General features: G+C 46.4%; 1 protein-coding gene across 1 annotated transcript in view; it reads left to right on the forward strand.

The window, feature by feature from the left end:
- GNG2 (G protein subunit gamma 2) overlaps positions 1-18,000 on the forward strand; it is a 62,376-nt gene extending 44,376 nt beyond the window's left edge. Inside the window, exons 2-4 of the mRNA XM_083622165.1 lie at positions 10,142-10,222; positions 11,596-11,728; positions 17,101-18,000. Of these exons, the coding sequence (XP_083478291.1) occupies positions 11,642-11,728; positions 17,101-17,229 (216 nt within the window). The 5' untranslated portion in view covers positions 10,142-10,222; positions 11,596-11,641 and the 3' untranslated portion in view covers positions 17,230-18,000. The remainder of the gene's footprint in view (positions 1-10,141; positions 10,223-11,595; positions 11,729-17,100) is intronic.
- Positions 18,001-21,306: the final 3,306 nt, after the last annotated feature.

The raw sequence follows: 21,306 nt of genomic DNA on the forward strand, positions 1-21,306 counted from the left end.
TGGGGAGAAAGAGAGGGGGGCGGGATATAAAGATATTTTGTTCTATTGCATAGAGGTTATATTTTCTGAGAATCCTCCAGAAAAATAATCTCTCAAAGGACCTGTTGATGGCATTTTACCATTGTACTGTGGAGAGTGTATTAGCTTATGGTCTCTGTGTGTGGTTTGGGAGCTGCACGGTCAGGGAAAAACCAATGCTGTCCAGGGTTGTAAAGACTGCGGAGAGAATAATTGGGCGCACTCTTCCCACCTTGGATCAAACCTATGCTTCCAGGTGTCATAAGAAAGCTGCAGAGACAGCACAGGATAGTGCACACCCCGGAAAGTATCTCTTTCAGCTTCTGCCTTCTGGAAGAAGGTCCAGGGTTATAAAGACTAGGACTAGCCGCCTGAGAAACAGTTTCCATCCAAATGCGATTTTGGTTTTAAACGCAGCGTAAGGTAGTCTCTGTGGGAGTATATTGTATTTACTCCCACACAGTTTTTAGGGGGCTAACCAGGTTGGGATAGCTGGTATAGCAGGCTTGTTGGGTTTTGAATGTCTGATGTAGATTTTTCAATTTTGTTGTTCTGTATGGGACAATGACAATAAAGATTACCGTATCGTATTGTAGTGTTTGCGCCGGGATTTTTGTGTCAGCGTTATGCGGGATGGTCCTTTATTTGTATAGTTATTTGTTTTTGTTGGCATAGCAAAATATTGGAAGGTCCAGATCTTGGTTTGTTGCGTTTACTTGGTTTGCAGTATGGTTTGTTTGTGTGTGTATAGAACACCGGAGCCAAAATGTAAAGGTAAAGGTAAAGGGACCCCTGACCATTAGGTCCAGTCGTGGCCGACTCTGGAGTTGCGGCGCTCTTCTCGCTTTATTGGCTGAGGGAGCCGGCATACAGCTTCCAGGTCATGTGGCCAGCATGACTAAGCCGCTTCTGCAAACCAGAGCAGCGCATGGAAACGCCATTTACTTTCCCGCCGGAGCGGTACCTATTTATCTACTTGCACTTTGGCATGCTTTCGAACTGCTAGGTTGGCAGGAGCAGGGACTGAGCAACGGGAGCTCACCCCGTCGCGGGGATTCAAACCGCCGACCTTCTGATCGGCAAGTCCTACGCTCTGTGGTTTAACCCACAGTGCCACCCGCGTCCCTCTGAGCCAAAATGTACCTACAGTGGTACCTCGGGTTAAGTACTTAATTCGTTCCAGAGGTCTGTTCTTAACCTGAAACTGTTCTTAACCTGAAGCACCAGTTTAGCTAATGGGGCCTCCTGTTGCTGCTGCACCGTCGCTGCACGATTTCTGTTCTCATCCTGAAGCAAAGTTCTTAACCTGAAGCACTATTTCTGGGTAAGCGGAGTCTGTAACCTGAAGCATATGTAACCCGAGGTACCACTGTACTAGGAAAATTAACCAACAAACTTAGACTAGCACGGAGACAAGCAAAGGAGGTCCCTTTTAGCCCGACGTGACTCCCCTTATCCAGAACAACAAGACAAAGCATACGAATCAATGTGTTTGGTCCTTTTCTGAACTTTCTCCACCCTCTTTTGTGCAAATCTCTATCATTCTTATTTACATATTCATGAGCAGGAGTTGCAATGCCATTTTGAGGCTGACGTGACCAAACGCCTCCAGGCTGTTGTGAGCTGTTGTGCCTGTTAAATCTTTGCTACTTGCCAACATTCGAGGGAGAAAATCTGCGAGTGCCTGAAAATAACATAAATGTCATCTGTCAACGTTCCAGCGCAGGGCGTCTCGCTTGCCATCAATTAGCCGGCTCTCCAGATCTTGTTTAACTAAGCGATGCTTCCCATCCGTTACAAAGTTCTGTTTCCCATTTTTCTTTCTCTTTTTTCTTTCTTTCTTTGCCAGCTAAACAATCCAGAGACCTTCCATTACGGAGTTTTAAAAACCTCCCAGTACTTTTAATAGCGCACTCAAGCCTTTGTAGAATGAATATTTCCCCTCCTTCCTTGAAAAAGGGCAGTGAAAAACCAAGAAGGCTTAAGCTGAGCTAGAGCTCTCTGGAGCATAAGCCCAAAACCTCTTTGCAAAAAAAAGCTATACAGTGGTCCCTCGGGTTACATACGCTTCAGGTTACAGACTCCGCTAACCCAGGTATAGTCCCTTGGGTTAAGAACTTTGCTTCAGGATGAGAACAGAAATTGTGCTCCGGCAGTGTGGCAGCAGGAGGCCCCATTAGCTAAAGTGGTGCTTCAGGTTAAGAACAGTTTCAGGTTAAGAACGGACCTCCAGAATGAATTAAGTACTTAATCCGAGGTACCACTGTACTAAATTATAGGATGCAGCAATCAATCAATCAATCAATCAATCAATCAACGGTCCTGAGAGATCTGCATTGGCTCCCAGTGCGTTTCCGTAACAATTCAAAGTGCTGGTGCTGACCTTTAAAGCCCTAAATGGCCTCGGTCCAGTATACCTGAAGGAGCGTCTCCACCCCCATCGTTCAGTCCAGACACTGAGATCCAGCGCCGAGGGCCTTCTGGCGGTTCCCTCACTGCGAAAAGTGAGGTTACGGGGAACCAGGCAGAGGGCCTTCTCGGTGGTGGCAAATAAACAACTACCAGACTTTTAGAAGACATCTGAAGGCAGCCCTGTTTAAGGAAGTTTTTAATGTTTGATGTTTTATCGTGTTTTTAATATTCTGTTGGGAGCCACCCAGAGTGGCTGGAAGAACCCAGTCAGATGGGCAGGGTATATATAAATAATAATAATAATAATAATTATTATTATTATTATTATTATTACGGATTCAAATGGTTCTTTTGCATGTTGCAGAATTCCGACAATGAGGGCACTTTCCTCATAGGAAATAATCTGTAATCCAGCCTGCTGGCAAGGGCTGATGGGAATTGTAGTACAAAACATCTGGAAGGCACCAAGTTGGCAAAGACTGTCCGTTGAGCATCATATGCTAGGGCAGTGATGGCCAAAGCTGACCCTCCAGCTGTTTTGGGACTACAACTCCCATCATCCCTGACCACTGGTCCTGTTATCTAGGGATGATGGGAGTTGTAGTCCCAAAACAGCTGGAGGACCACGTTTGGCCATCACTGTGCTAGGGCCATGCTAGGATAGACCTCGGGAAGCCACGCATGGCAGTGTGTGAAGCGGCCTACGTTCTGAAGGAGAAGACAGGTGGTATCAGCTCTTGAACAGCGGAACTGGTCTGAAAGCACAGGGGTGTGTGGCAAGCTTCAATTGGAATCCACCTAGCCCAGTATTGTCTGCACTGACCACCAGCAGCTGCTCCGCAGGATTCGAACCTAGTACCCAGAAACCGGATCAACATCGGGACATTGTGAGAGAACACCATACATTTGAAGCTCTGTGGTATCACTTTGAGTTGTGGCTTCACCCCAAATGACCCTGGGAGCTGTAGTTTTTTTTTAAGATGCTAAGTTTTGTTAGGGATGTGGGTGGCGCTGTGGGTTAAACCACAGAGCCTAGGACTTGCCGATCAGAAGGTCAGCGGTTTGAATCCCCGCGACGGGCTGAGCTCCCGTTGCTCGGTCCCTGCTCCTGCCAACCTAGCAGTTCGAAAGCACGTCAAAGTGCAAGTAGATAAATAGGTGCCACTCTGGCGGGAAGGTAAACGGCGTTTCCGTGCGCTGCTCTGGTTCACCAGAAGCAGGTTAGTCATGCTGGCCACATGACCCGGAAGCTGTACGCCGGATCCCTCGGCCAATAAAGCGAGATGAGCGCCGCAACCCCAGAGTCGGCCACGACTGGACCTTTACCTTTACCTTTAAGTTTTGTTAAGAGACCTCTTGCCTCCCAGGGAGCTGCAATTCATAGAATCGTAGAATTGGAAGGGACTTTGAGGGCCATGTAGTCCGACCCTTCAATGCAGGAATCTCAACATGTGGTTTCCCGTCCAATTTGGAACCACCCTGGACCCTGCTTAGCTTTGCAAATCGTGTTTGCGATTTCATTGCTGCGCCCCTAGGTGGTTCGATTCCCAGAGTTCCCCATGAAGAGGAACTGATTATTAAAACCCTTTTTGAACCGTGGTTCCCGGAGTGGGAATAGCAGCTCTCAGCATTCGCAACAAACTAGAACTCCCAGGATTCTTTTTTTGGGGAGCCATGCCTGTGCAAAGCCATATCATAGCGCGTTAAATGCATGCTGCAAATGCAGTGTTCAAATGAGGTCTCTCATCTGAGTTTTTATGATTTTTCCTCTCGGTGTGCCCTGAAATAAGTGGAACTGTCCTGTTTCCGCCTTATCCTCTCTGTTCCCCACCTGCAGATCTCTGGTTTTGAAATGCCTTGCTTCCGACTGCTCAAACTCCCATCGCCTTTTGGCATATTTTGAATTTTCGGGGGGGGGGGATTCCTCTGAAGGTGGCAAAGCGAGAGCGAGATTGGAACTCAACGCTGCCAAGTCAGCAGCAGTCACAATGCCCTCCTTGTTTCTGAGACAAGGAAAAACATACATATATTTCTTTTGACCTGCGGAACGGAGTGGGGAGCTATTCCTTCTCCTCTCTTGCCAAACCCTTTTGAAACCTTGCTTCCCCGAGATGCGCTGAGCAAACCGTCGCCGTACGCCAGCAAGCTAATGAAGCCGTCTCCATGGAAACGGGCTCATTACCACTCATTTTTGCTGGCCCCTTTCCAGTTGGGCTCCGCTCGTCTTTCAAAATTTCAAACCGCACGTCATAAATAAAAAAGAGATTATATTTTTTATTTTTTTTAAAAAAAATGCCAAGGGCTGAGAAAAAAAGAAAGCGAACATTGCATGTGAATCGACTTCCTTGTCCCCATTAAGAAACCTTGTCGGTTCCAAAAAAAGCTGGAAGAATTTTTGCTAGGCTTGGTGGGAGAAGATATTAAGAAGACACACCAAAGATTATATCTGTATGCAACAACAGCAGCTAGAGTTTTGATAGCCCAAAAGTGGAAGTCACAGGAGATTCCGACTGTAAGGGAATGGCAGATAAAGCTGGTCGAATACGCTGAAATGGCAAAATTGACACACAGAATTCGTAATCAGGAGGAGACGAAGTACCAAAAAGAATGGAGTAAATTTATGGTTTATATAAGTGACAACTGTAGAAATATGAAAACGTTGGCAGGACTGAATTAAGTCTTATGTCACGCTGTAATTCTTAACCAATGAAACTGTGAATTATAGATTGGAATAAGAAAACTTGCGGAAGGGAAGGATGGAAGTCAATGGCTCTATGGAGCATAAAGTAGGATATATGTATTTGATGTTTTTGTTGGTTGGTGTTGGTATTCTTAAATCTCAATAAAAAGCATTTGGGGGAAAAGAAAAAGAAACCTTGTCGGAATCCCCAGCGAAAAGAAGTCAAAATATCAAACAGAAATCTTAGAGCGTAGAACAAAACTTTTGTCTAAAATGTATGACTATTTGCTGGAATGGAACACCAAGAATGAATTAACTAAAGAATTCATGATAAAATGGGCAGTCGACTTATTGAGTACGACAACTGGGTAAGACTATGGAAGGAAGGTATGAGGTTTACAGTGTGCTCCACCTTAAAAGAAAACCTAGAGGAAATTATGTACCAGTGATATATTAAAGGGTAAATGGACCCCTGACCATTAGGCCCAGTCGTGGCCGACTCTGGGGTTGCGGCGCTCATCTTGCTTTATTGGCCAAGGGAGCCAGTGTACAGCTTCCGGGTCATGTGGCCAGCATGACTAAGCCGCTTCTGGCGAACCAGAGCAGCGCACGGAAACGCCATTTACCTTCCCGCCGGAGTGGTACCTATTTATCTACTAGCACTTTGACGTGCTTTCGAACTGCTAGGTTGGCAGGAGCAGGGACCGAGCAATGGGAGCTCACCCTGTTGCGGGGATTCGAACTACCAACCTTCTGATCGGCAAGTCCTAGTCTCTGTGGTTTAACCCACAGCGCCACCCGTGTCCCTTAGTGATATATTACCCTGGTTAAATTGGCAAAAATGTACAGATTGAGTAATAAAGCCTGCTGGAAGTGCAAATTAAAGGACGGCGAATTCTACCATACGTGGTGGACATGTGAAAAGATGAAAAAGTTTTGGGACTCGATATATAATGAGTTGAAAAAACTTTTCAAATATACATTCCCAAAGAAACCGGAGGCTTTTTTATTAGGGATAATAGGAGATGAAGTAAGAAGACCATAAATTATTTCAGTACGCCACAACTGCCGCTAGGATTCTTGTGGTCCAAAAGTGGAAATCCCAGGAGATCCCAACCATAATGGAGGGGCAGACAAAATTATTTAAGTATGCAGAATTGGCAAAAATGACCTCTAAAATTCGAGACCAAAAAGTGACAAAGTTTGAAGAGGAGTGGAGTAAATTTGTTGTGTGCATACAAATTAATTGCAGAAGTTTAAAAACTGTAGCAGGGCTAATATAAATCCTGTGATGTGAATAGAGGGTAAATATGAATCTGTAAGAGAAGATGTAAATTAGGAAAACCGAAGCAGGGCAGGAGGGAAGTCTGGGCGCGAAATTGTGCAGGGTAAATAAGACGACACAAAATGTTGAGTTTAAAAGTTTAAATTTTATTTATGTTTGTGAAAATCCATAAAAAGCATTTGAAAAAAGAAAAGAAAGAAACCTTGTCGGAATCCCAAAACATCCCAAGTGCTTGGAAGAAGAGGGAGGGGAACAAATGCAATGTGTGGTTTTCAAAACTTTTGTTCCAACCTTGATATAAGGACTTGGCGGGCAGGTCCTTCCCAGCCAGCGCTCTGTTTCCAACAGCAGGTAGCCAAAAACTGACAGGCGGAGTATCGCAGGTAGACTGTGCGTAGACATGGAGGTTCTATTTAACTCTCATCTCCGGGCTCTTTTTCCTCCACGCGGGAGGGGAAAGGCCATTTAAGCTAACAGTGACTCGGACAGGAATGTGAAGGAACCGCTAGGCTAAGCTGGCCTTCTCTTCTAAAGATTTGTGATACGGCACGTTGCAATGTTTAAGTTGCTGTCATGTTTAAACTACGCTTGACATTAGTTGCAACACAGGCTTTGAAGTTTGAAACGTCGTCTTCTTTTCCTCTTATGTGTTTACTTCCTTGGCTCCCGTGTGCGTCCTCTGTTTGGGTTCCCTTGTACATTTCGCTTACTTTTCAAGTATACACACGTATATCAATTGTAAACAGGCGGAATTTTGCCTTCGTTGGAAACCAGCGGTAATGAGCTTTTGCAAATCTGACTAAACATTAGGAAGAACAAATACAAATTTATTATTTCGGTCGCAGACCATCTCCAGCTCACATACAATATCAGGGAAGTCATAAAACACGATAGGGAGACCCCACAACTAATTCTCCCCTGGCCGCCTCGCTGGCCCAAGTAGGACCAATTCAGCCAGCTAGCCCTGTGGATTATCCAGTGCTTATTTCCCCTAAATTGATTTTTGATTTTTATTGTTATTCATGTTTTTATACTGTATTTTATGCTGCTTTTATAACTGTTTTATATTTGTTGTTAGCCGCCCTGAGCTCGGTTTTTGAACCAGGAAGGGCGGGATATAAATAAAAAATTATTATTATTATTATTATTAAATTTGCAATTGGGTATAACAGGGACAATACAGATATAACAGCAGTTAAAAATATGTAACATAGAACCAAAACATAGAACCAAATAAACATAAGTCTTATAAGTCTCTGAAAGTCTTTGTAGACTGTGCAAGTCTCTGAAAGAAGCAAGGGGTCAGATTCTTATCTGGTGAAAACAAAAACAAGCCATAAAGCTTTGTTTTATGACATCCAATGTTTTCAAGAGAATCCATCAAGAGTGCATATTTTGTGACTTTCAGTGATTTATAAGATTTCTGTTTGTTTGGTTTTGTAAGGAGTGCATATTTCATATATTTCATACTGTTCAATGTTCTGTATAGATTATATAAAGAGTTTATATTGACATCGCATTGGTCGTCGTGTTGCCTTGGATATTACAAATAAAAATTGCGACCGGGGGGTGGGTGGGGGGAAACCTGCTTGCCATCGCCCCATTTTGGGACGGTGAATTCCACAGGTGGGCACCCCATTGTGCAGGGTTATACCAGTTGAATTATGACCTGCCATGCAGGTGTTAAAGGCACAGGGGCTCTGTTGGGAGGGGAGGTGACAATTGAGGATCAGATCTTAAACAGGACCACCTGTCGGCAGTAAAGGGGAGGAGAAAGTAATTAACCAACTGGAACCTATATAGAGAACAAAAGACATTTATAAGGCTAGGCTAAAGTTTCCTTTGCAAAGCGAGTGGGGGAGCATAGTCCTTGCAGAAACCCCCAATTTCCCTGTCCGGATCTTCAGTTTCTGTGAGTGCGTGAAAACTCTCAACCTTGTTGCTTTGTAATCTCCTTTCTCTATAAGAATCTGGGTGCTTTTATTGCAAGGTTTGCAAGCATGCCGGCATCCCACAGGTGAAGTTGGTGGAGAGGCATGCTAAGCCAGCCTTTGCCAATTTGGCAGCCTCTGGAGGTTCTGAACTACAACTCCCATCGGCCCCAATTGGCAAAGGCCGCCTCTAATATAATAATAATACCGCCTCCCGGTCTGCCCCGCGGAGAGCCTCAAGGTCCATAAATAGCAACACCCTAGAGGTCCCGGGCCCTAAGGAAGTTAGATTAGCTTCAACCAGAGCCAGGGCCTTTTCAACACTGGCCCCGGCCTGGTGGAACGCTCTGTCTCGTGAGACCAGGGCCCTGCAGGATCTGATTTCTTTCTGCAGGGCCTGTAAGACAGGTGCGCAGCCTGGGAGTCATTTTGGACTCACAGCTGTCCATGGAGGCACAGGTTAAATCTGTGTCCAGGGCAGCTGTTTACCAGCTCCATCTGGTACGTAGGCTGAGACCCTATCGGACTGTCTCGCCAGAGTGGTGCATGCTCTGGTTATCTCCCGCTTGGACTACTGCAATGCACTCTACGTGGGGCTACCTTTGAAGGTGACTCGGAAGCTGCAACTAATCCAGAATGCGGCAGCTAGACTGGTGACTGGGGGCGGCCGCCGAGATCATATAACACCGGTCTTGAAAGACCTACATTGACTCCCAGTACGTTTCCAAGCACAATTCAAAGTGTTGGTGCTGACCTTTAAAGCCCTAAACGGCCTCGGTCCAGTATACCTGAAGGAGCGTCTCCACCCCCATCATTCTGCCCGGACGCTGAGGTCCAGCGCCGAGGGCCTTCTGGCGGTTCCCTCATTGCGAGAAGCAAAGCTACAGGGAACCAGGCAGAGGGCCTTCTCGGTAGTGGCGCCCGCCCTGTGGAACGCCCTCCCAGCAGATGTCAAAGCGATAAACAACTACCTGACATTCAGAAGACATCTTAAGGCAGCCCTGTTCAGGGAAGTTTTTAACGTGTGATATTTTACTGTAGTTTTGGTTTCTATGGAAGCCGCCCAGAGTGGCTGGGGAGGCCCAGCCAGATGGGCGGGGTATAAATAATATATTATTATTATTATTATTATTATTATTATTATTATTATTAAGACAAGAGTTGTTCCGCCTGGCCTTTGGCTTGGAGCCAATTTGATTCCCTCCCCCTCTTTCTTTTTTCTTTTTCCTTTCTCCTCCTGTGATGAGGCTGCATTTCAATATTTTAATGTTGTATTTTAATCTTGTTTTTAAGTTGTATTCATTCAACTTGTTTTTATTATTGCTTGTTAGCCGCCCTGAGCCCGGCCTTGGCTGGGGAGGGCGGGGTATAAATAAAAATTATTATTATTATTATTATTAATGTGTAGCGAAAGTGGCTTGAACACCAAGCTACATTTGTTGCACGTTATTTTATGTTCTTGCTTCAAACCGGACGGGGTTCGTATGCTGCCTGGAGAACTTGCATTACGAGGGGGTGGGTGAACACAAAAGGTAAACCTTTTTTGTGGCTGGGAGTGTGTGGTCAGATGACTTCCGTTACATTTCAGAACGTGCGCCTCCCGTCTTCACCTGTAGAATGTCTGCCTGCCACCGGTCCAATGACATAAACCAGCATGAGTTGCAGCCAAAGTGAATGCCCCCCTCCAGTTAAGCGAGGCGAGGGGGAAAAGGATCTCCCCAGGGGCTGGTGGGAGTTGTGCTTCAAAACATCTGGTGGGGATGGATAGCAGGGCTTAGACACATCTCACATGTGCCATTCTCTTTGATTCTACAGGGCTTTGCTTACTCTTGAGGAGTGAACATCCTCAGCTCGGATCATCTCCACACAGAATATCACAGGGGACACTGATTTCAGGTGAATTGTCCTCCTTCATTTTCTATCTAGCGCATGAGACCCTTAATCTCAGGGCTGTGGATTTGGGGAAAAAAACCCATTCCTACATTGCAGAGGGGTGTACTAGATTTTCACTTTTCTAAAGTCTTAAAGGATGATTCTTAATTTTCCTTATTGATAATGTTCTTGTTTTCTCTTTTTGGCAAACCACTTTGACTGTGTTTTTTAAAAAACAGTCACGCGGCGTATGGATTTTATGAAATAAGTAAAATAAAAGAAGTCATCTTGGAAACCTGCTGCCTAATTTCAAAACACATTGCGGGAGGGAGCTGGTTTAAAGCCCTATACGGCCTTGGACCCTCGTACCTACGGGACCGCCTCTCCTGGTATGCCCCACAGAGAAACTTACGGTCTTCAAATAAAAATATCTTGAAGGTCCCAGGCCACAGAGAAGTTAGGCTGGCCTCAACTAGAGCCAGGGCTTTTTCGGCTGTGGCTCCGACCTGGTGGAACACTCTGTCACAAGAGACTAGGGCCCTGCAGGACTTGACATCTTTCCGCAGGGCCTGCAAGACAGAGCTGTTCCGCCAGGCCTTTGGCCAGGGCACAGCCTGACTCCCTCCCTCGGCAATCTTCGCGGAGCTCTGGCCCAATAGTGGCCAGTGGCTTGAACTTAATTAATTTTATAATGAATGATTTTAGAGCGTTGTTTGTGTTGTACTTTTGTATTGTTTTATTGTTGTTAGCCGCCCTGAGCCCAGCTTCGGCTGGGGAGGGCGGGATATAAATAAAATTTATTATTATTTATTATTATTATTGTGTTTGAACCAGGCGGAGGGCCTTCTCGGTAGTGGCACCCACCCTGTGGAATGCCCTCCCATCAGATGTCAAGGAAATAAACAACTATCTGACTTTTAGAAGACATCTGAAGGCAGCCCTGTTTAGGGAAGTTTTTAATGTTTGGTGTTTTATCGTGTTTTTAATATTCTGTTGGGAGCCGCCCAGAGTGGCTGGAGAAACCCAGTCAGGTGGGCAGAGTATAAATAACAATATTGATTGATTGATTGATTGATTGTATCAGCATAATGCCCTAATGGGTGAGCTTGGATGCATTTTCTCAAAACTCACTTTACTTTTTATACATCTGAGTTTACAAGAATCCTCCTCTGCAAGCTAAGTGTTTTCCCAAGGTGAGTTTCTCTTCTCCACCAGCTAAGGCACTTTAAAAATAAAAATAAGTTTCTTGCAGCCCATGAAACCAAACTGTAGTAATTGCATCATTATTAATCACCGTCCCCTTGCTTAGATTCCTCTTCCTCCGAGGATGGCTTTGCAAGCCTAGCAGTTTATTAGCTCCCTGATGGACCACCTTGATTTATTCTCGTTTTTTGCAGCGCACCGGGAGGGGCAAGCACCCGCAGGCCCACGAGGAAAGTTCAGATGGCCAGCAACAACACCACCAGCATAGCGCAAGCCAGGAAACTGGTGGAGCAGCTCAAAATGGAGGCGAACATCGACAGAATAAAGGTAAGGTCCTGTGAGCAAGTTCTCGACTCAGACAGGTGGCTTAGGGCAGGCATAGGCAGCCTTCGGCCCTCCAGATGTTTTGGCCTACAACTCCCATGATCCCTAGTGAAATATACTCGGAGTCGAGAGTGGATTTCATGCTCTTTATTCAGCTCATAGTGGTGAGAAGGAATGGAAGTTCCCCCAAAATATCTGCTTTATATACATTATTTACACAATGGGCTAAACATGATTGGCTAATTCCGGGATTCTCCTGTAGGCCAATCAGGTTGTGGATTTACTTCCACCTGGAGCTGGATTGGGTGGCTCCTGTGGAGCAATCATACTGCTGCATTGTTCTAGGACCAAACAGACTGCTGCATTCTGAATCCTATTGTTCTAGGACCAATCAGACTGCTGCATTTTGGATTCTATTGTTCTAGGACCAATCAGGCTGCTGCATTCTGGATCCTATTGTTCTAGGACCAATCAGGCTGCTGCATTCTGAATCCTATTGTTCTAGGACCAATCAGGCTGCTGCATTCTGAATCCTATTGTTCTAGGACCAATCAGACTGCTGCATTTTGGATTCTATTGTTCTAGGACCAATCAGGCTGCTGCATTCTGGATCCTATTCAACTCCTAGCATAACACCTATCTAACAGGACCAGTGGTCAGGGATGATGGGAATTGTAGTCCAAAACATCTGGAGGGCCAAAGGTTGCCTATGCCTGGCTTCGGGGAAGGGGCTGTTGTTTTTTTAAAAAGGGATGGCGCAGCTTTGGCCCTGCAGAAGTTCTTGGGACTACAACTCCCATAAGCCCCAGCCAACTTGGGGATGGTGGGAGTTGGGAGTCCATGGAATTGGACAATTCAGAACAGCGTGTCGTTAAACGGTGGAACTTGCTGCCACAGGAGGCAGGGATGGCCGCCATCTTGGATGGCTTTAAAAGACAACTAGCAAAATTCATGGAGGAGAGCGCAATCAAGGGCTATTACCCACAGTGGTTCTGCCCTGCTATTGTAGCTGGAATCAGTGATGTTTATGAATGCCTGTTGCTGGAAACTGCAGAAAATGAGAACGGTCTTGTGTTCGAATCCTGCTTGAGGGTTCCTCATTGGGGCATGTGTTCGGCCACTGTGAGAACAGGAGGCTGGGCTAGATGGGCCTGATCCACCAAGCTCTTTTTATGTTCTTAAGTAGACCAGCTAGAATTTGCAACGATGAAGCGACTCCACCCCCGCCATCTAGGAAGGAATCTGGGGTGTTGGCGTGGGGGACAATCAGGAGTGGATTTCTTTTGTGACAAGACCATGAGCTCCCTTCAACTCTGGTAAACAGGTAAAGGTAAAGGGACCCCTGACCATTAGGTCCAGTTGTGACCGACTCTGGAGTTGTGGCGCTCATCTCGCTTTACTGGCCAAGGGAGCTGGCGTACAGCTTCCGGGTTATGTGGCCAGCATGACTAAGCCGCTTCTGGCGAACCAGAGCAGCGCGCGGAAACGCCGTTTACCTTCCAGCCACAGTGGTACCTATTTATCTACTTGCACTTTGACGTGCTTTCGAACTGCTAGGTTGGCAGGAGCAGGGACCGAGCAACGGGAGCTCACCCCATAGCGGGGATTCGAACCGCCGACCTTCTGATTGGCAAGTCCTAGGCTCTGTGGTTTAACCCACAGCGCCACAAATTCCTGGGCTCCAAAGTCTATTCGTTTCAAGAGTAGATATTTTGTTACCGGTTCCAGTGGCGGATATCAGGATTAAAAAAACAACAACACCAGATCCTGCAAGTCTGCCCACCCGTGTCTTGGTAAATGAAATTTTGCCCCTGTGTGCCAGCGAATCTTCTTTCTTCTTCTTTGGCGATCGCTCGTAGCCGAGTAAGATTGCCTTCCATAAACACGGTTTTAACAGTGAGTCCGTAAGCGACAGCGAATCTACCATTCAGGCACGCCCTCGATTTATGAATGCATTTCCATTGCATTGCCACGTTGTGGGAACTTGGGTTTGGCTCGAGTTAGCATTTCCTAGCTGTATTCCTCTGGTTGTGCTTTTGTTAAATGGGGTAACCTACCCTGCTATCCATGGACAGAAATTCAGAGAGCCTTTGCGTTAAGATGTGCTAGATGGCTGCGGCTTGCTCCTTTCTCCCTGCGTTACTATGGCAACAGCAAGCATCCTTCACCGTGGCTTGGCATACTTAGAAAGGGGTCTCGGCCAGCCTTGCGTTATCAAGGGGTTGGCTGCTATTACACAAAAACACATACGTTGCAGGTTGGACATGGGTTTTGGAAATTTCCCAAGGTGTACCTGGTGCAGACGAGGAACACAGGAGAAAATCCATTCCATTTGCCTTTAAAGGCAAACCTACCCAGCTCAGTTTCTGAAATCACACATGAACCAAAACACAGCCGTCCTTTGAGATTCACACTTTCTGAATTTTGCAATGCAGCTCTCCCGCCAACGAATGTGTACCAAAATGCATTATTGTGGGGGCAACTGCAAAATGACATGTGCTGGACAAAATTGCACAGCAAAATTGGATGTAGCGTGAAAAAGGAGCACGAAAACGCTGATAATTTTTCATGAGGACTTCTTAAAAAGAAACGGCAAACAGATGTGGAAATGTGAGGAAGTGAAGTTTGGGAAAATGGGTAACGGAGGAGCCAGAATGAAGAGATTTGCCTATCCCTTGTGTGTCTGTCTGTGCCTTCCCCACTGCAGAGAGTGGGGATTTCAACAAAGGCATAGTTTGCACAATGTAGTTTTCTGAGATATCAGCTCCCTGAATTTTGAATTCTACTCTAGTTCATTTGCAGGGGTAGGCAGGGGAAATGAGGCCGAGGCTAGCACGGCTCTGGGAATTACGAAATTTGGGCAAAAGAGGGAGAGTGGCAAGATTCATTTTGCCACTAGGAAGAGAGAAGGGGTGTTCTTTATATTGGGAGCTGGTCCATTAGGGCAAATGGGGCACAGCCCCACCCACCCAGTAGAGTAGTGGCAAATTCAAAAGGACAGGATCCCATCATGATACCGTTGGATCAATCCATCAACCTCTGATGGATGATTTAGAAGGATTGGGTCTGCCCATGTGTGCCAGTATCCATGCTCAGCAGAGTTACATCTCAACGCAGCTGCTGCCTTGGAAGTGTCTTGAGGGTTGAAGGTACATACAACAGGCAATAAACACTCATGTACCTGTTTCTTGTCATACCAGATGCCATAAAGATTCAGTCAAGTGCAGAGGTTTACTTGACAGGCATAAAAGCATATTGGTAGCAAATATAAAATAATAATAATAATAATAATAATAATAATAATAATAATAATAATAATAATAATAATAATTTATTTCCACCCCGCCCAGCTGGCTGGGCTTCCCCAGCCACTCTGGGCGGCTTCCCCCCAAAAATATTAAAATACTGTACTACATCAAACATTAAAAGCCTCCCTAAACAGGGCCGCCTTCAGATGTCTTCTAAAAGTCTGGTAGTTATTTTTTTCTTTGACATCTGGTGGGAGGGCAGGCGCCACTACCGAGAAGGCCCTCTGTCTGGTTCCCTGTAACCTCACTTCTCGCAATGAGGGAACCGCCAGAAGGCCTTCGGCGCTGGATCTCAGTGTCCGGGCAGAACGATGGGGGTGGAGACGCTCCTTCAGGTATACTGGGCCATTTAGGGCTTTCAAGGTCAGCACCAACACTTTGAATTGTGCTCGGAAACATACTGGGAGCCAATGCTGATCTCTCAGGACCGGTGTTATGTAGTCCCGGCGGCCGCTCCCAGTCACCAGTCTAGATGCCACATTCTGGATTAATTGCAGTTTCTGGGTCACCTTCAAAGGTAGCTTAGAGTCCAACGAGATTCCAAGACTCACTCTCTCTCTGCTTCTCTCACCGCAAGGCTCAAGCAAGAGACTCAAGACAAGTTATAAGTTGCGCAGAAACATTTTTATCAGTACTTCCTGCCACACTGCGCATGTCCAAAAGACAGTTCCCACAGAAAATGTCATTTCATAGACCAAACAAACTCGGCCTTCTGCTGCTTTGTTCATTGTTTGTGGAACAAATGATTCTCACACACACAGAGAGAGAATACCCAACAGATACTCACAACCACAGCTTCTTACAGCCACCGCTGTGAGATTATGCAATAAGAACATAAAAATAATTTGCTGGATCTGCCCAATGGCCCATCTAGTCCAGCATCCTCTTCTCACAGTGACGAACCAGATGCATGTGGAAAACCCGCCAGCAGGACCGGAGGACAAGAGCTCTCTTCCCTCCTGTCTGAGATTGTGGAGGCAGAGAATAGTCCTCTCCTTCCTCCATGATCATGTCTGATCCTCTTTTAAAGCCATCAAAGTTGATGGCCATCACTGCCTCCTGACAGGAAAGGGTCAAATTTTTGCTTTTCCGGGAGGTCAGCGAGCCTCACCAGCAGGTGATCAATGGTCTCACTACGTGCTTCTTCATAAAAGGGACATCTAAAGAACATGTGCTCTGGGCTTCCTATCTCCCCCAATGAACAGGCGCAAAGTATCTGAGCATATGGGACTTTTTTAAAGGATCCTTCAAGGACCGGCGAGGGCAGATCCAAGCTTCTGGCAAGTGTAAAAGCCCTTCTTGCATTTTTGGATACGAGAAAGAAGAGATATGCTGCCGGTGCGGCTATATATCTCTCGATTTCTCCAAGTTTATAGTCGGGGCACCTTGAGCAGTCCCCTTGTCTCTCGGTGTCTATGATTCTTTGCTGCAGGAGGGTAGATTTCTGTTGCAGTTGGAGGAAAGCTTGCATTGCCTTTGTGCAAGTTGAGAGTCCACTAATATCTAGAGACCCTCGTACCTACGGGACCACCTCTCCTCGCATGCCCCATGGAGAGCCTCAAGGTCCATCAATTGCAACACCCTAGTGGTCCCGGGCCCCAAGGAAGTCAGATTAGCCTCAACCAGAGCCAGGGCCTTTTCAACACTGGCCCCGGCCTGGTGGAACGCTCTGCCTCATGAGACCAGGGGATCTAATTTCTTTCTGCAGGGCCTGTAAGACAGAGTTGTTCCGCCTCGCCTTTGGCTTGGAGCCAATTTGATTCCCTCCCCCTCTTTCTTTTTCCTTTCTCCTCCTGCGATGAGGCTACATTTTAATATTTTAATGTTGTATTTTAATTTTGTTTTTAAGTTGTATTCATTCAACTTGTTTTTATTATTGCTTGTTAGCCGCCCTGAGCCCAGCCTTGGCTGGGGAGGGCAGGGTATAAATAAAAATTATTATTATTATTATTATTATTAGAGGGTTTCAGGTCTCCATCTTCTGCCTCCATGGGCTTCCTTGCCCAAGTAGCTGCTCTTTGAGAACTGCTTTCCGGGGAACTTGACCTCCTCTCTCTTTCCTCCCAGGTGTCGAAAGCCGCCGCAGACCTGATGGCGTACTGCGAAGCCCACGCCAAAGAAGACCCTCTATTGACTCCCGTCCCTGCTTCAGAAAACCCCTTTAGAGAGAAGAAGTTTTTCTGCGCCATTCTGTAAACCTCACAGGAGCCTGTGACCCCAATTTGGGCCGCCCTGGACACTGATGTAGAGATTTTTTCAGCAACGTGGACGTGTTTCCAGAGTCCACCCAATTTAAAACATAAAATCAAAATGGCCTGGAAGTTTACAGAGAAGTGCATGATCATAAAAAAAGAAAACGGCTGCCTTCTTGGGAGAATGGAATGGTGGTGTTGCTCTACGTTATGAGGCTCAAGATCTTGACATCTGCAGAGTTGTCTGGAGAGGGAGGGGGGAATGTGTAAAAGAGTAAAATTGATGTCCACTTACGCTCTTGCCAGACAAAAACCCTTTTGTCTTTTTCTTTCCAAAAAAAAAAGAGGGTTGCGCAGAGCATGGTTGAAAAGGGTTGTGTATCTGTGTGTGTATGTACATAATATCCTTATTCCTTTTTTGTGCCCCCCCCCGGAAAAAAAATGTCACTCAGTTATTTATGTTGAATCGTAAAATTATCGCAGCAGGCTAGATTTATTCTGATGTTCCTTAGCATTTGGGTCTTGTGTGTATGTAGCATTTTTAGAGTAGCGCCACGCGAGGGGGACCGGGGACCAGAATTGCAGTTGCTGTTCAGTCTGGGCCGATTTTGTTCTTTTCCAAGGATTTAACTAAGGATGTGCCATAGCTTCGGAAGGGCCTGGGAGGCCGATGTGTACATTCCCGACGTAGTTACTACCACTGTTTTTCTAACACTTGTATTTGGTAGCTTTTTTTTTGTTTGTTCTGCAAGTAAAAACTGTATGTTGTGATTGATGGGGCTTTTTGACTCGTCCTTTTCATCTCCTTGTATCGCAGACTTCTGTGTTGTTCCTATGGTGCCGTTACAGTGAGCATCATCAGACTGCAAATAGTTCTATAGGCAGTGGTTACCATCTCAGAATAATAATAATAATAATAATAATAATAATAATAATAATAATAATTTATTATTTATACCCCGCCCATCTGGCTGGGCTTCCCCAGCCACTCTGGGCGGCTTCCAACAAAATATTAAAATACTGTGATACATCAAACATTAAAAGCTTCCCTAAACAGGGCTGCCTTCAGATATCTTCTAAAAGTCTGGTAGTTGTTGTTCTCTTTAACATCTGGTGGGAGGGCGTTCCACAGGGCGGGTGCCACCACCGAGAAGGCCCTCTGCCTGGTTCCCTGTAACTTATGTCGGGGATGCTTTGCTGGGCTAAAGCAGCAGTTCCCAAGTTTTTTGGGGGCTGCTGCTCCCTTGGTTCTCTAAAGATATCCCATGACCCTATAGAAAGCATTCAGAATAGTGGCTTGCACGACCCACCAAGGAAGATAATAGCACAATAACATTCGAAACACATTTGCACATTCAGAATCCACCTAAAACTATTAATTAACTCAAAAACAGGGATGAGCTTGATCCAGAGATATTAGTTTTTCAAAGTCTGGTAGTCATTTCATAGAATCGTAGAGTTGGAAAGGACCCTCAGGGTCATCTAGTCCAACCCCCGGCAAAGCAGGGATCTCAGCTAAACCATCCATGACAGATGGCCGTCCAACAACCTCCAAGGAAGGAGAGTCCACCACCTCCTGAGGGAAAGTGTTTTACTTTTGAGCAGCTGTTGCTGTCAGAAAGCTCTTCCTGGTGTTTAGCCGGAATCTCCTTTCTCGTGACTTTAAGCCATGGGTTTGAGTCCTACCCTCCAGAGCAGGAGAAAACATCTTCCACGTGACAGCCCTTGAAATATTTGAAGATGGCTATCCTATTTCCCCTCAGTCTCCTCTTTTCCAGGCTGAACATGCCCAGCTCCTTCAACCGTTCCTCACAAGGCTTGGTTTCCAGACCCTTCATCATCTTGTTCTCCCTCCTCTGCACACCTTCCAGCTTGTCAACATCCTTCTTAAATTGTGGCACCCAGAATTGGATGCAGTATTCCAGGTGTGGTCTGACCAAGGCAGAAGAGAGTGGGACTATTACTTCCCTTGACCTGGGTACTATATTTCTGTTGATGCAGCCTAGAATAGCATTAGCTTTTTTTGCTGCTGCATCACACTGTCGACTCATGTCAAGCTTGTGGTCCACCAAGACCCCTAGCTCCTTTTCACATGTACTCCTAGTAAGCCAGGTGTCCCCCATCCTATATTTGTGCATCTGGTTCTTCCTGCCTACGTGCAGAACCTGACATTTGCCCCTCCTGAAATTCATTTTGTTAGTTGGCACCTGGTTCTCCAATCTGTTTAAGGCCATTCTGATTCCCGGTTCTGTTTTCTGTGACATACCCATCTCATTTGCCCCTCTGCCACTCCCTTGCCTCTTAGCAGGCCCAATAGACAATCCCACCACACCCAGAGGGGCGGAACTGTCCACTCTTGAACCACTGGGCAGGTGGAAGAGGGTGCCTTGTTTCCCCCCAGGTTTGAACGGCATGATAGACAAAGTACAAAGCGGGAGGGGGCTGGAGGCTCCCCGGATGAAACGGACATTGGAAGAGAGACGATCAGAAGCATCTGTAGCTGCCGCTGGCTCCGATGGCTGTACAGTGAGTGAGAAGAGGCAGCATGTGCCTTCTCACCCTGCTGGAAATAGGGGGAACCCACAAGAGCTGGTGATTGCGTCCAACTTGGATGGCTGTAAAGGATTAGGTTCATGGAAGACATGGGGCAACCTTCTCTTCCTGGGAAGAGGGTGGGGGGAGAGAGAGACCTGGGTGAGGCAAAGAAGAACAACCACCTCTGCCATCCTGGCCTGACGGGAGATGTAGCCCAAAACATCTGGGGGACACCAGGCTGGTGAAGGCTGATCTAAATGTGTCCTGGGAGCAAATAATAATAAAGAGCTGGACCATAAAGAAGGCTGGTCGCCGAAGAATTGATGCTTTTGAATTATGGTGCTGGAGGAGACTCTTGAGAGTCCCATGGACTGCAAGAAGATCAAACCGATCCATTCTGAAGGAAATCAGCGCTGAGTGCTCACTGGAAGGACAGATCCTGAAGCTGAGGCTCCAATGCTTTGGCCACCTCATGAGAAGAGAAGACTCCCTGGAAAAGATCCTGATGTTGGGAAAGATGGAGGGCACAAGGAGAAGGGGACAACGGAGGACAAGATGGTGGGACAGTGTTCTCGAAGCTACCAGCATGAGTCTGACCAAACTGTGGGAGGCAGTGGGAGACAGGAGTGCCTGGCGTGCTCTGGTCCAGGGCGTCACGAAGAGTTGGACACGACTAAACAACAACAACAACAACAACAATTACAGTGGTACCTCTGGTTGTGAACGGTATCTGTTCCGGAGGCCTGTTTACAACCTGAAAAAAACACAACCCGCATCTGTAGGTTGCGATTCATCGCTTCTGCGCATGCGCGTGATGTCATTTTGCACGTCTGCACATGCGTGAGCGGCGAAACCCAGAAGTTACCCTTTACGGTACTTCTGGGTCACCGGTGGACGCAACCTGAAAACACGCAACCTGAAGCAAACGTAACATGAGGTATGACTGTATTATTATTATTATTTATTTATTATTTATATCCCGCCCATCTGGCTGGGTTTCCCCAGCCACTCTGAGCGGCTCCCAACAAAAGATAAAAAATACATTAAAATATTAGTCGTTAAAAACTTCCCTAAACAGGGCTGCCTTCAGATGTCTTCTAAATGTTAGGTAGTTGCTTATTTCTTTGACATCTGATGGGAGGGCGTTCCACAGGGTGGGCGCCACCACCGAGAAGGCCCTCTGCCTGGTACTCTGTAACCTCACTTCCTGCAGGGAGGGAACCGCCAGAAGGCCCTCGGCGCTGGACCTCAGTCCAGCAGAACAATGGGGGTGGAAATGCTCCTTCAGGTATCCTGGGCCAACTCTCTGCTCCTTCGAAAGTAACACCTCCAAGAAGGATGGTCCTTGTTTGCTCTTCCTGGTATCCATCTCGCCGTGCCATTATTGGCAGTCATCTGTTATAATAATTTGTGGGAGCTTCGTCTCGATATGACAAGCTCACCACAGAGAGCTGCATGTTGATTCCTTCTGCAAAAAGCCCTCTGCTGGATAGTTTGGGCAAAAGCCCACTGACCTGATAACCACAGCAACTCCAGGGAAGGAAGT

Source organism: Podarcis filfolensis (genome assembly GCF_964270895.1).
Source record: "Podarcis filfolensis genome assembly, chromosome: 1".
Taxonomy (NCBI): Eukaryota; Metazoa; Chordata; class Lepidosauria; order Squamata; family Lacertidae; genus Podarcis; species Podarcis filfolensis.